Source organism: Rhamphochromis sp. 'chilingali' (genome assembly GCF_963969265.1).
Source record: "Rhamphochromis sp. 'chilingali' genome assembly, chromosome: 4".
NCBI lineage: Eukaryota > Metazoa > Chordata > Actinopteri > Cichliformes > Cichlidae > Rhamphochromis > Rhamphochromis sp. 'chilingali'.
Genome location: NC_137948.1, coordinates 36,310,739 through 36,325,833, shown reverse-complemented (window position 1 = coordinate 36,325,833; position 15,095 = coordinate 36,310,739). Strand labels below are relative to the sequence as shown.

The 15,095-nt window shown below is 39.5% G+C and overlaps 1 protein-coding gene across 1 annotated transcript in view; it reads right to left on the bottom strand.

Annotated features, from left to right (window-relative positions):
• LOC308396365 (voltage-dependent T-type calcium channel subunit alpha-1I-like) overlaps positions 1-10,335 on the bottom strand; it is a 168,836-nt gene extending 158,501 nt beyond the window's left edge. The window contains exons 1-2 of the mRNA XM_080881602.1: positions 10,233-10,335; positions 4,765-4,898 (exon numbers count right to left, since the gene is read on the bottom strand). Coding sequence (XP_080737728.1) covers positions 4,765-4,898; positions 10,233-10,325 — 227 coding nt within the window. The 5' untranslated portion in view covers positions 10,326-10,335. The remainder of the gene's footprint in view (positions 1-4,764; positions 4,899-10,232) is intronic.
• Positions 10,336-15,095: the final 4,760 nt, after the last annotated feature.

Genomic DNA, 15,095 nt, shown 5'->3' with positions numbered 1-15,095 from the left:
CTCTGTATTTACCACTGTAATCTCCTGTCACTCAGGAACAGCTGTTCTTTCCTTTGGATAGCTGCATTACAGGGTACCCAGGCCAGGACACATTTCTCCTCTTTTTGGTTGTGAATTAACCTTAATAACATACATGTACATAACATGTATTTTTATGAAACTTTGAAGTTGTCCTTGTAAATATTCTCTCAAGTGGATTTTGTGTTATGTCAATTTCCTTGTTTGCTTGGTTGCTTTGATGTTGTCTGAGTTTTGATTTTTCTCAATTTTGTAATAGTATGTTTTCGTAGCCCGGCCTCCAGCTTCTGATGTAATAAAACACTATTGGCTGCCTTAATCAGAGCAGATGACAAGATGCAGTAAAAAAAATAAACTGCTACTTGTCTTTCTGTGTGTATACAGAAACAAATGTCTAACTTTGTACTGTCTGAAATAATGTAAGAAAACCCATAATTAACTGATGGTAACTTGAACTGATAAAGTCAAATGTGAGCCGGAGCCTTATAACTGCTGACCTGAAAACAAAGATCTGGCTTTGCTCAATAGGAACTTTAGGTGCAAGAGCTGATGTAAGCTTAGCATAAATGGAATAGCGTAACAGCTATTAAATCTGAGCGTGTTATTAAATGGTAAACTGACTGAGCACTCAAAGGGTTTTCTACTACATGCTTCATTTACACACACACACACACACACACACACACACACACACACACACACACGTATTAATACAAGGACTGTTTCTTTATCGAAGTGCTTCCTAACCTTCATACACGCACTCACACTCATACCGGGAGCATCTTTAGCTTCAATATCTTGCCCAAGAAAACAGGGATTGAACCACCAACCTTTTAGCTAGTATACAACCACGTTTCACCTCCTGAGCTACAGCTGTTTATTAAAAGCTATCATAATTTTTTAATATGTATCCCAGCATCAGTCACTTAGAAACCATTATGTCCCACTGTGTCAGGAGATAAGCAGATATTAATCAAATTTTGGCTTCCCATGATTAAATGAACGCAATAGACCAATAGTGACAATGCGTGCTTCATCACATCAAGTTGGTTCCTAAGTCACTGCCTGACAATGAGCATGCACTATATGTGCCAATCACAGCTGTTACCTGCACTATGCACCATGTTTGTTGCTGTAGTCTGTCCTACTAATGCTAAATTAAAAGACAGATACAGCTGAAGGTGAAGAGCTTGTCCTTCGGAATACCGTTCATTGTTTGGAGCTATCCTACCACCTGAAAGCACACTACAAACACACGTCCAAGAAAACCAACGCAATGGCTGCTAACAGGAATCACCCAACATCAGCACAGAACTCCACAAATGCGAGCCCGTGTGGCACGTCCGCATATTGATCCATCTCACAAAGATGTACTGAAATCACCAACATAATGGCCAAAGATAAGTATACACTAAATACTCTCAGTAGCAAAGGCTTCAGGAAAAATAGTCACTGGACAAAAGCCATATTATCCCCTCAAGCAATTACTTTTCCAATAGCTGTGCTGTATACAACATGACAAAGAGGGGAATAGAGAGAGATTTTATATTTTGCTTCTAAGAGACCAGGTGATCAGGCCTTCTGTGTGGAGAGATGGTTTTATTAACAGGAGTGTAGCATAATGTAGAAAGTGAAAGTAATACAGAAAATTAATTTTGAGTAAAATCTTGGTACAGTTTTTGTATTTGCCTTTATTTTTATTGTATGAGTTTCACCGACTTTAGGTGAAAAAGCAGGGCTGAAAAAATGTTTACGCACAATTCAACAAATCAACCAATAACTGAGATAAATAATCATGATCTCACTAATGTCCAAAATAATCATAATTTTCATTTTGGCCGTTATCGTATCCGTCTTTAACAACAGATGTCACTATTTGGTAGAGCTGGGCGATATATCGAGTTTTTAAAAAAATATCGATATATTTTTATACGAGATATAAGATCTGACAATATCCTTTATATCGATATAGTCTATGTTACGTTATAATTATACTTGTGGAGCCGCAAGTTTGCCTCTCTTTCGTCCACTTCCGTCTCTACGCAACGTTACTCGGCCTCGCCTCTCCTTCACTGAACACAACTCCCCCTCCTCCCCCATCGCTTCACCTGCAGGAAGCGACAAGATGGACACGGCAAATCTCCGTTAACGAGTTACTGCGCATCGCCCCGTGCGTGGGGCTGGACGGCGTCAATGTGTTAGCTAGCTAACCACGCTAACGAGCTAACCACGCTAACGCCATGCAGCCCAGAGGTGCTGCACGGACTAAAATCCTTTCATTTTCTCAAAAGTTGACAGCGCGCCTAATGTATGAATTCTGGTTGTGCTTGATGGCCGCGAACCGATTTTATGCGGAACACGGCGCTCAGCAATCTGTCAAAAATGTTTTAGTACGACTTTGGTAAGCTACGGAGCTGCACCGCTTGATGGATTGTCGGAGGATTACGGCTGAGCCTCGCGGAGTGATACGTACTGTGCTTCAACGTAATATTACCCTACTGTGTATAAGGACCATAAATGGCACCTGTTAAGAGACGTGGTTGCGAAGCGGATTTCAAACTCCAGGCTGTCAGTCACACAGTACAAGTTGGGAACAGAGCAGCTGTGAAATCTGTCTTTGTTATTGTGCTCAGCGTCTTTTAGTTTACATTTTGACTGCACAATTGTGAGCTTTTTGTTATGCACAAAAACAACATTGTTTTCTTTTATTTATGGAGCATTATTATTTAATAAAATATATCGAGATATATATCTTATATCGCCATCCAGCTAAAAAATATCGAGATATGAATTTTGGGTCATATCGCCCAGCCCTACTATTTGGTCTCCGTCAACCATTGTTCTCTAAATATGAGCTGCACGTGCAGTGTAGACATTATGAGCTCTTTATGGCTAAATTCTAAAACCATAAAAGGTAAAGTACAGCAACATTGTATTTCCTGCTGTTGTACCATGTGCTCTGACTCTGTTCATGATACGACAGCACTGACTAGCAAATCAGCTGTTCATTACCCTTTAATAGGTGAAAAAAATAACCAAACTTAAATGTTTGGTGTGAAGCGGACGAGAGGTAAAATGCAACAGCCCTTCCACAGTTCTAGACCAAATTAACTAAATGAACCAGATTTTAAAAACATCCTTAATATTTTTGAAAGAGGCGACAATGTTAACATTACAAACTGTAACTTTCAGACAGGCAGTGTCCTCGTCATGTCCTTTCAAATGCAAACATCTATTCTAAAATTGGCATTTCAGTCAGATCATATTAATAAAAAAGACATTACATAATTAGAAAAACAAAACAAAACGCCCCCAACCACAACCTACTAGTGCTGTGCGACACTGCAAATTTTGGTATAAGTCTGTTACCAAGTAAATGCAGAGCCTGTATTGCCAATAGAAATACCAACATTTTTAACCTGTAAAGGCAGCTTATGTAGGAGAGAACAATGTGTCATTCGTGATTCATCATCATCAATTTGCAAATTCTGAACACAATCACAAACAAAACTTTTCAACTTCTCATGTATATTTTAAACTGGGATTTTTTTGGAGATGTAAAATATAAATGTTCCTGTCTCTAAAGCACTTTGGGTCAACTTCTGTTACTGAAATGTGCTACAGGGTATACATCCAAAAAGGTTCACCAGGGTGCAGCACATCATGAACTTAGAGGACAGACACAAAGTATCGATCCTGTCACGTTAGTATCGATCCGATACCAGTATCAGTGTTGGTATCAATACTACTGGATCGACTGGCCCACCTCTACCACCAGTGCTCCAAGAAACTGAGCAATTCACTGCGATTAAAAGAGAAACATTATAGATGGTCATAACAAGGGATTTAACTAAGCTGCAGAGAGTGGGAAATCACTACTAATGAGACAAGTGAACAAAATTATACTTGGTACACTGGAGTGGGTTAGGATTAGCATCAGGAGTCGGTAATCCCTTAGTTGCACAAAAGCTCAGTAGAGTTAACAAAAAAAGCACACACACATTTAATGGCTGACTTTGTCCAAAGAAAAATATTTCATACCTTTTTTTTTTTTTACCATTTAAAGGTATCCCTTCGAGACATCAGTAACCCTGACAGAATTTGTGGCTGGGTAATTTCAGCTCATTCAATAGGTTCCATTAAGATGATTAGCTCAGCTGAGTCGCATCATCACTGTGTTACTGCCAGTCACGTCCCAAGTGAGAGCCAGCTACTATCCACACGTTAATACCCACTGCCATGTTACATTTGTAACACCGACTTGATTGGCTACGCATCGCAGCACAGTGGATTGTGAATTGTAGAGGAAGACAAAAAAGGATGAGCCAAAAAGGGATTTGGAACCTGGCCTTTAAACAGAAGCGAAACAGAATTGACCATAATTAAATATTTGAACTTTCGAATAATTCAAACACTCTCTGTGTGAGAGCTCCAGTTTAAATGTGGAATGAAACATTTACAAGTTATATTAGCAGACCGAAGAGGAACAGTGAAAATTACTGAAAAAGAATCAGCTAATGTTTAAGTGTAGCCCTTTGGGTGTATTTAATTAGCATTACACTGACCCACAATGCACGAGTTCATACTTTCCCTTTATTATTTTTTTACATTTTATTTATTTGTTTTTGTTGTTGATGTTATAGCTGTCAAGACATGTGTTTGAGAGAAAACCCTTCAGCGCTCCCACCCGTGTGAGTCTCCTGATGTGGAAAGAGGAGTCAGATAAATGGAACAGAAGGTCCTCACCCTGCCATGACGATAAAGAAATCCAGCCTGTTCCACGTGTCCCCGAGGTAACAGCGTCGACCAAAGATCCCCAGAGCGATCATTTTTACAACCATCTCCATAGCAAAGAAGATGTAGATGAACGCATCGAAGGCCTGACAGAAAAGAAACAGAGATACGAGGTGTTAATAAGGGAAAACATAAGGGAAAACATAAGGAAAAACGTCATTTCTGGCTGCTTTTGGCAGCAGGAATGATGAATCATTGTTGGGATGGAAACAAAAAGATCACAGAGAGAGACGTCTGTTAAATTTAGCGTGCAAAAGTGAAACTAACTGACTTTAATCATCGTTTGAACTCACAATTTATTTTTTTTTTGCTTGTTTTTTTAAGTTTCATGGAAACGGTGACCAGGAGAATCGTCATTTCTTTATAGGTTTAACACTGAAAAACGGATTACATTAAATAAATAATGCATGTGTGTGAAAAGGCCTTGCATCTCATAGACAAGCAGATGCAAATGTACACACACACACACACACATGCACGGATAAATAAATAAAACCACTTGGCAAATGCCTGTTTAGTTTTCTGTCTTCATTTATGTTGGAAGTGATAGCAGAGCTGTACATTTTAATTTTTTCAGAAATCCCTCAGTCAGAACATGGTATATCATGTTTAGGTGGAAACTAGCGAGCTAACTTCCTGCTAACTTCTAACTCTGCTAAATTTAATAGATTCTGTTTTCATGGATGTTAAACTTATTTGTTACACCTGGTGAAGCAGCAACTCTGATCATTTTATTAAAGATGAAAGAATTTAGGCAGTTTTTAACTCACAGTGTGCAGTAGGGTTGCCAACTCCCTGAAAAATAAATAAGGGACACCTCGTGGCCAGGGCCGGGCGACCCAATTGTCTTCACCCTTCCCAGTGTGGTGAATTTTCTAGCTCTTTTTTTGTGTGTGAAATTATTTTTTTAACCATTTGACTTGAATTTGATTTAAGTAGATGTGTATTCTTTGTGATATGAACACATGTGAAACAAATGATCATTTAGCCATTTATTTTTAGCTCAAAATGACAACATTAACACAGTAAAACAGGTCTCCTTCTTAAACAGAAGCCTGTCATGCTTAACTTTTGAGAATATAAGTAAATCTTTCTTTAAAAGAACTCTGTCCTGCTTAACTTAAAATAATAGAAAACAATAGAAAGAAAAACATTCTTGTAACAGTGCACATTTAGTGCATTTAGTACAATTGGCTTCAGTTGAGGTATTATTTCAGCTTTTCTAATGCTAATCAGCTGCTCCTGTTTGTAAACCCACTTGCTCCCATGATTACGCATCATAACTCATCATCATTATTCATCTATGTATTACTTTTATGTATTAGTCATCTATTTGTTGTAATCATCTATTCTTGCAGTTGTTTATTACACAAAATAAATTATATTATCACACTTCTGGCCACATAGCGCTGATATTCACTGCACATGCCCATATTAACTTTTTCCAGCCAGGTGTTTTCCTTTTCCCATTCTTCCCTTTCTCTGAGGGGAACAAACATTGCTGCTCTAATGCTGGGCTCACACTGTGCGGTTTTAGGCCCATTTTGAGCCGATTTTTGAGTGATCGGACCGATTTTGGCCTTCATCGTGCGTCGTGTAGTATACGTGGGGTAACGAGAAGTGATTAACACCTCACGACCAGCTCCCGATCATCAATCGCTCGTGAGCCGCTCACACTGCTCGCGCGCAAACACGTAAACGCCGTGAAAAAGACGGAGCAGCACGGCTGTGCAGCGTGTGATCTGGACACAAGCGACGGAGGCACAACTTGGAGAACTTTGGAAAGCTCATCCGAGCCTTTTCGATGTGGCATCACAAAATTATCACGACCACAACAACCGTGAAAACAGTTGGATTTACACTGCTGCTCAATCACAGCTGCCCGATCAATGTTTTTCATTAGCAATTTAGCAAAGTTGATGGTGGTGGTGTGTGTGTCTGTGTGAGTGTAAGACGGAGAGAGAGAGAGCGACAGATTTTCTGTTATAACCTTCATGTTATGGAGGCACAGTGTGAGCACTCAGGTCGCATCAGAGCATCGGGTGGTATAGTGTGAGACCCTGCATCGTGACCTACCAACTTCTAACCCCTGCGAGTCAATCGTGCAGTTTGAGCAGGAGCTGAATAACGTGACTGAAAAAATCACACAGTGTCTGCCCAGCTTTAGGTTTACTGTCGTCCGAGACTTGCACCGCAGTGTCTGCGTTTGTTTCCCTGTTGGCCATGCTTCTTGTTGTGGTCATTTGTTGTCTTCCGGTATTTTCTCCGTAAGCGACCTTTCCTCGACCAATGAGATGAGTGGTAATCTGAATTGTCATACTCGTAAGTGTGCTGTCAGCTCATTGGTCACAAAGCAGGAGAGGGGCTGGGAATTATGTTTTCAAACAAAGCGTTAATTCCATAAACATTTATAGACTACTTTTGATTCTCACTGTATTACGGGACAAAGTGCGTCCCTTATTAGCTCAATACGGGACGTGTACTTTTGTTTCGAAATACGGGACGATTCCGTATTTTAAGGGACGGTTGGCAACCCTAGTGTGCAGTGTTCGTTTGACTTTGAGACCTGAACAGACGGAGTTTAGGACCCAGATCACTCCGCGAGTCTCCTGACTACAGTAGCCGTAATGCTCCCACAATCCATCAAGCGGTGCAGCTTCTTGCTTACCAAAGTCACACTAAAACATGTTTTGACAGATGTTTGAGCGCCGTGTACCACATAAAATCGGTTCGAGGTCAGCAAGCACAACCAGAATTCATACATAAGGCGCACTGTCGTTTTTTGAGAAAATTTAAGGATCTTAAGTGCGCCTTATAGTGTGGAAAATACAGTATATCAACACTACATGTAGAAAAATTGAAGTTAAGGTTCCAACTAGATTTATTTTGACACAAATTATAAACACAGTTTTTAGATCCTCTGAGTGGCCGTAGGCCCTTTTAGGCTTTATGTCTACAATTGAATAAACTCATCTATTCATTTTGTGCTAAATGATTTATCACTTCTTCTACAATCCTCCATTAATTGGTTCCAGGTCCATAACTTTTACCATAACAGGCAGTAAAACTCAATATCAATGAATTTTGTTGTATTTTGGTTTGCTTTAGCAACAGCTCTAAAGATCCATTATACAGTACATATTTCCTCTAAATGTAACATGCCTAATGTACAAGCACAAATTTAACAGATTTCCTGATGAATGAGACAGACTGTTTGTCTGCACACAGTAAGACTTTTGATGATGTTGTGTGTGAAAAGCAAACTGATGGCAGCAAAGACGCTTCTTCCATGACATCATCCAAATGCCGTCAAGCTCAAATCAACAGGTTTCCTTAAAAGGTGAAGTAATGGAAAACGATTATTCTGCGCAGTAATCAGAGGTAAGCCTCACGTCGAAATCCTCACACCTCACATATCTTTTATCAAGCATCTAATAAAAAAAGAAAAGAAAAACACACTTAAACAAATCCAAGAATTCAGCTCGTCGATGCTGTTGTGTGCAAAAAGCCTAGATTAGCTGGAGCTCCTTTCTGTTCATACTGGGGGATTAGAGACAAACTGACACGCTCAGTGTTGCCTGTAATTTGATTTTCAGAGCGACGTACTGCAAGCGACGTGATCCAAATCTGAACCATTAAGGTGGATCTTTGTTTCCTGACTTGTTTGCTGCTGAAAACATGCATCCTATTTAGTGCAGGTATGCCAGACCAGCTTACTAATGAGGAGTGGTCAGACTTTCCAACCTTGACCTTTGCTGGAAAGATGGATGTGGTGCTACCTTCGGTAATGTTTGCTAACCCAAGGGAGACTTTAGCAAATGGTGAAAAGCACTTATGTCTCGTGCCATTTCTGCAACTCTCTAAAACATCTGACTTTATTTTTTCATTCCCCTCCCCGAACCCCCAGTGTAGAAGTTTGCTATGTCACACCTCTGTCTTTCTAAATGGAGGGACAGTAACTGCGTGTGTTTATGTAAGTGTGTAAAAACTGCAGATAGTCAGATTAACAGCAACAGCATTTTGTCTCTATCCTGAGTGAAGACGACTTTGATGCTGCATGAGTAAATCCCCATTTTCCTCGTCCACACTTAAACGCAAAAACGGAGTTTTTAAAAATCTCCATTTTCAGTGATCGATAACGCCGTTTACGTGTGGATGAAAGGCCCAAACAAATAGAAAAATCTGCGTTTTCAAAAAATTCCAAAGAGAGGAGGGGTAGCTCAACACTTTTGCACAACAATGGACTTGCACTCATCCATCATCCAACAATGCCTGCTAGTGGCCACCTAAGCCTCCAAAGGTCTCTCAGCCCACATTTGTTAGAGCTTATAGATTTCGCTGCTGAGCCAGCATGGAGATCATGTTATTGAACAGTAGATTTTCTGAGAGCAGCGTATTGACTGTGGGGCTGTAGCCCACTAAATCCATGCTCATACTGAATAGGGTCTATAGATACTTGGAGGAGAAATTCTATTAGATCCAACTCAACAACCCCCCCACCCCCCCCACAGACACTTGAATCAATCTACTGTGTGCGTCTACGTTTGCTGCTATGCTATATGATGTGTGCAGCGCCTCGTGTGCATTGCGTGTGATTCAGCAAGCTCTTTGCCCCAGCAGACGGAAGGCATATGCGCGCAGGCTCTAGCACAGATGTTATACCCACTCGAGCCACCTTTGACATAAGTGAGAAGAGATTCGGTGTCCTGCCAAATGATAAGTGAAGCTGCAGAGGTGCCATACATGACAGAGTCATGCTCGCTGCAGCATAAAGACCGCAAGCTAGCAGTGAGTCAGTGCAAGCAGGTACAGTGCCCAGCATGGGGGGAAGAAGAGCATGATGGGCAAATGAGGTAAGGTTGGGATAAAGCTGAGTTTGGATGTATCAGTGTGTGTTTCTATCTTCTTTTCTGCAATATGACCGTGCGATTCGAATCAAATATACAGAACATAAACCAGTCTAACTGGTCCCTTTGACTTTTAGGACCCTTTAAAGAGGTCCCTCAACACCTGTAGCTCATACATCACTTTAAAAGGAATATTTATGTTATCAGAGGGATTTTCCTGGCTCAGAATGGACCTCATGAGAGAGACTATGCATCTAAACACAACTCGTCTCCAAGCAGCAAAAGAAAAGAGTCTGTATTGCTTTACTTAACAGACGTCTATGGGATCAAACATATTTTTATCAGAACCACATGTTCATGTGTCCATAGGAAGTAGAATTCATATGAAATGATTGCATAAAAACAAAATAGCACACACACACACACACACACACACACACACACACACACACACACACACACACACACACACACACACAAGGCACTGTTAAGAGCACACATACAGTTTCCTTTGAGACTATATGGGATGTTGCTACAAGCTAGGGGTGGATTTCGTGCACGTTTGCGTTGTACCTGTAGTATCTGGCATCGGTCTGAGGAGCAGTCGATGTTCTCACAGGGCTGGTACATTCCCAGGGTAACACAGTTCAAAAGGATCACCATCATACTCACACGTTCGAACCATGTAGAGACACATCTGGTTAAGGAGAACTCCTCACAAAGGGAAAGCCAAGACTTTATGTTCCGGTGAAGGGAAAATGGGTCATTCGTACTTTAAACAAAAGAAACTCTATGAAGACACCTCATTTAAAAAATGATGAGAGAATAGAAACAAATAACAAAAGTAACCCTTTCTGCTAACTCAGTTCTCCAGCTACTAACCTCTTAACGCCAAGTGTGTCATGTACATACATGACTTTTTTTTACTTTTACATGTGTGATTCCCCCCCCCCCCCTAAAAAAACACAAATAAATTGCAGAATAAATCTTTAACCAACAAATTGTCCAGAAAAGCCAAACATTTTTTAAAATGCCAAAAGGTTTAATAAACACTCCGTTTAAAAAAATAGATTTTTCCGGCAATCATTTCATGGTTCGGGCTTTAAATGGCTAATAGCATGTTCAGCTTCTGACTGGAAAGGAGGTATATGGTCTAAACTGAACAAGAGCTTTATTGTCAATACAACAGTTTACAGCGTAATAAAAATGCTGCTTCACCCAAGCACCCCTTGGTGTAATCATAAGAATATAAAAAACATATCTTTATGTGATTTATGATTTAAAACTAGGAATTACAAATAAATAATGTGCTAAATTTCGGTAAAATTAAGGGATAAAATGGTACTAATTACTAACTATACAATGCTATGAAATACTATAATGTTAACTGTACAATAACTGTACAATAAACAAAGACAGGACAGAAACAATACAAAATGTATAGTGCAGTAGGTATTGAATACCAGGTTCAAGTTTTTGTCAGGATATTGTAGACGAGACAGGACGAAGACGTGCAAGATGCAAAATGTGCAAATATAGTATAATTTATAATTCAGTCCATCTTCTGCTACAGAACAGCAGTCAATTCCTACCATAGTGTTTTTAGTGTTTCTTTTTTTTTAAGCAACACTCTTATATCTGCAGATTGCTTTTATATTCTATGATGGGTTCTCAGAGTCAGCATTATTTTTTATAACTGCTATGAAAACTATGGCAATAACAGAAGAAGAAGAAAATCCAATTTTAAAAACCTGCCATAGCTTTTCTTTGATTGCTCCATAAAAGTTAATCCTCACCGACACAGGAGACTGCGGTAGTATTAGAAAGTGTAATGCGCGATATCTATGACATACTCTATGAAAAATGCACTTTTCTTATTTAACTTCATCACTCTGCTGACACTCACTTATGCACCCCAAAGCCATCTAAATCATAAAGACAAATGAGATGCATCAGATGCTGCAGAGACAATTCATAGAACTGAACGGCACCATCTACTGTCTGCCAGCAAGATGCTGGAGCCCTACTGTTTCAGTGGTTTCTAATAGGAAAATCCTCTATGACGTGAGTAATCAAAATCCTGCATAGCAAATGTCAGAAAATGTGTGACGATGCTGAATATTGTGAGTGAACCAAAAACTGAACAACACTTGTTCTGAGAAAAGTTAAATGGAGCAGACTGAAGAGGAAAAATCAAACAGTATTGGCAAAGAAAGAGCAAGAGGAAGTGATTCAAAATTCATTCACCATGTGTTCGTGGAGGGAATGCAATGCTCAGCTAACAAGTATGAGAAGGACGATGTGCTGTAATAGCCCAGGAGGTCCAATCCCTCCTGGAGGCTATACAGAACAGGAAGCTGAAACACTCCCCGAGCAGCTTGACATACACAGTCAGCAGGACAGGTGCAGCTTCAGCAAGACACACAGAGAGTCTCCTGAAAACATTAACTTCTCAACACGCTCGTCTTGGCCCTGCCTGAACCTTCCCACAAGAAGATGGACCACTTTAGATATCGCAGGATGGATAAAGATAGGCTTTGAGTGGGCAAAGCACATGCATACACATAAACACAAAGACAGAGAGCCACACACAAACACCCACTTCTCCAAACACATATGAGCGGAAAGCCGCACACATATGCACGTGCAAAATAACCAACAGGTTCAAACACATAACACTCAAATCACCCGCCCACACTTTAGCACAGATTCATGTACACACACACACACATGGGCACATTAGGTTTCACATTAAATCAAACATTAAGTCAATACGCGTCAGCTGACAGGGATCATGTAAAGAGAAATTTTCACCGCAGGGTGGCATGTTTATTATCGACATCCAACAGGCTAACAGCTGCAAAGCAGACATGACACATGGTTAAGAGGAAAGATCTGTCATAGACCATCAAATGCATGGATCAATTAACTGCATGACAGCTTTTTAAACAGTTACACAGAAAAAATGATATTTAAATAACTGTATGCAAAGTTCTGAGTATTATATGCATAGCCAGGGTTGAAAGCAACAACAGCGTAACAAATAGGCACTTAACATGTGCATGTGTCATTTTTACATTGTTAATATGGAAAAAAATAGAAACATTTGAAATTATACGTTCCAACATGATGGCAAGTATTACATACAAACTTTGTACTGTGTCTACCAATTAGAATGGCACAGTGATAGGTTAGGTCTTTTGTGATTCAATCACTCTTTATGCACTACTTGCTTGAAAACACATAAAAAATACTTGATGATCTTCACAGTGTATGTGGATGTTTGACATTTTCTCAATTTTCATAAATCAAACACATACTCCCGTATTAACTGAAATATTTTCTTTGATCGTTTTGAAGATAATCTAATTTAATCCTTCTCTTCTTACAATTTAACAAATATAACAAATATAATGAGATTATTGTCAAAAGTCAAAGGGATTTAAAAAAACAAACTTCATCCTTTTACAATTTTTTTTCAACAATAGATTTCACATTTTTAACTGGAAATCCATCCATCCATCCTTGAAATTCCAGGTCATTGCAGGGTAAACAGAGACGACTTGTTAAGTATTGATTTTAGAATTCTGATTACTTCTGAACATGAACTAATAATTATATCTCTGATTAATGGACCCTCTGTGTTTTCTTATTCCATTTACTTTTTTCCTTTTTCTGTATAGAGCTTTGTAACTTTTGCTGTATGATGATCAGTATGATAACAGCATCAATACGCTTAACATGTAGGCAGCGTGTGTAGGGGAGAGCAGTGTGTCAGGAGTTATGGGATGAATTATTATCAATTTTCAAATTCTGAACACATTTTAATGACCAGTAAATCACTGTGATGAGTTAACACAGCAAAACACACCTTTCAGCTTTTCCTGTGTTTTGACATCTGGAATTTAACACAACTCTGTGAGCTGCATCCTGAAGTTAGACGACAGATTAATACAGAAATAAAGTATTAATCATATCACGATCCAATAATAATATCAGCGTTGGTATTGATGCTATTGATATTTGGATCAATATAATTGATGAGGTGTAGCAAAATCAATTGGAAATGCAGTAACGGAACAAATAATCCAGTTATATCACCATTCTACAAGCGCACGCACACGCACACATACAGAGACACACACACTTTTACCACTTCAGCTTTTTGTGTAGCTAGCCCTTCCTAATGAGGACAGAGATATCATCCTCAGGTGTCACTGAGCCTATGTGAGAACCTCCAGGCAGTGTCTGTGAATCCACCCCCTAAAACACGAATGCCTTTCCAGGCATAGCTGGACAAAATTGCAGGTCAGCATTTCTTCTTTCCTCGCACTAAGTAATGATGACAGCTTTTGGACTAATACTATTAGGATTATCCTGGGGTCATTTTCACTCCTAAATGCATTCTTTAGCGTGTTGCTGGAGTGCCCAGCTTTCCAGTTACCTTCTAATTCACTCCGCCTATACATGAGCTGCCTTTAACAATGTGCAAGTGTCTGTCTATCTCTCGCCACTTCTGAAAAATGAGTCAATTAGTGTAGGTGCCTTGGAGGAGGCTCCATCTTTTTTTACTCTCTCACACAGACATGCACACGCACCTCACATCAACACTGGAAGGAAAATGAGGTGAAATTCAAAGCGCAAAGCTCTATTACAGACCGGGTGCTCGAAGATTAACTCTGAAATAGTTTCATAGAACTCTTTCACCTTCTGAATTTTTTAACCTTCATATTTTTTTTTGTTCTCCAGGAGTAATTGTAAAGTAGCGTCTGCTGTTTTCAGCACGGTCTGCTTCGCATTCATCCAGCGGCTGTCACTCACTAGTAGAAGCTCCTTATAACACCTTCAGTAATTCAATGCAGGTCACTAAACAGCACCATTAAAAGATCTGGAGGTACAATTACACAGCACAATTATGTGCACTGTACAGTAGGTGATTACACTAACATGCTTACCCAGTGCTTGTCAACTGACTGGCTCGAAGACAGGGGTGGGCGATATATTGAATATTCTCCGTGTGGTTAAATATAACACTAATGGTTAAACAGGTTATTTAAACATATTGCAATATATATTGCGCATCGTGATATCGCAAAAACTAAAAAAAACAAACAAAAGTGAAATAGAATTTTCCTCATATGGCCCGGCCCTACTTGAAGATGCTTTCATGTTTACTGTTAAAAGGATGGAAACATTTAAGCCTATAAATTACAGGCATCCTTGATCAGTTCATTTTGAAACACTTGCAAAATAGTCCTTCTGAGACTGACTGATTAAATCGACTGTCTTCAGCTCCTTAAACCTTTTTACATTCTTCCAGCCTCACAGAGTACATCATACAGCCAGGAGGAAACAAATCTAAGATTCTTTTAAAAGGCCAGATAAAAATGCAGTGGCACTGGAGACCACTACCGAGAAGATTTGGATGTGCCAAAA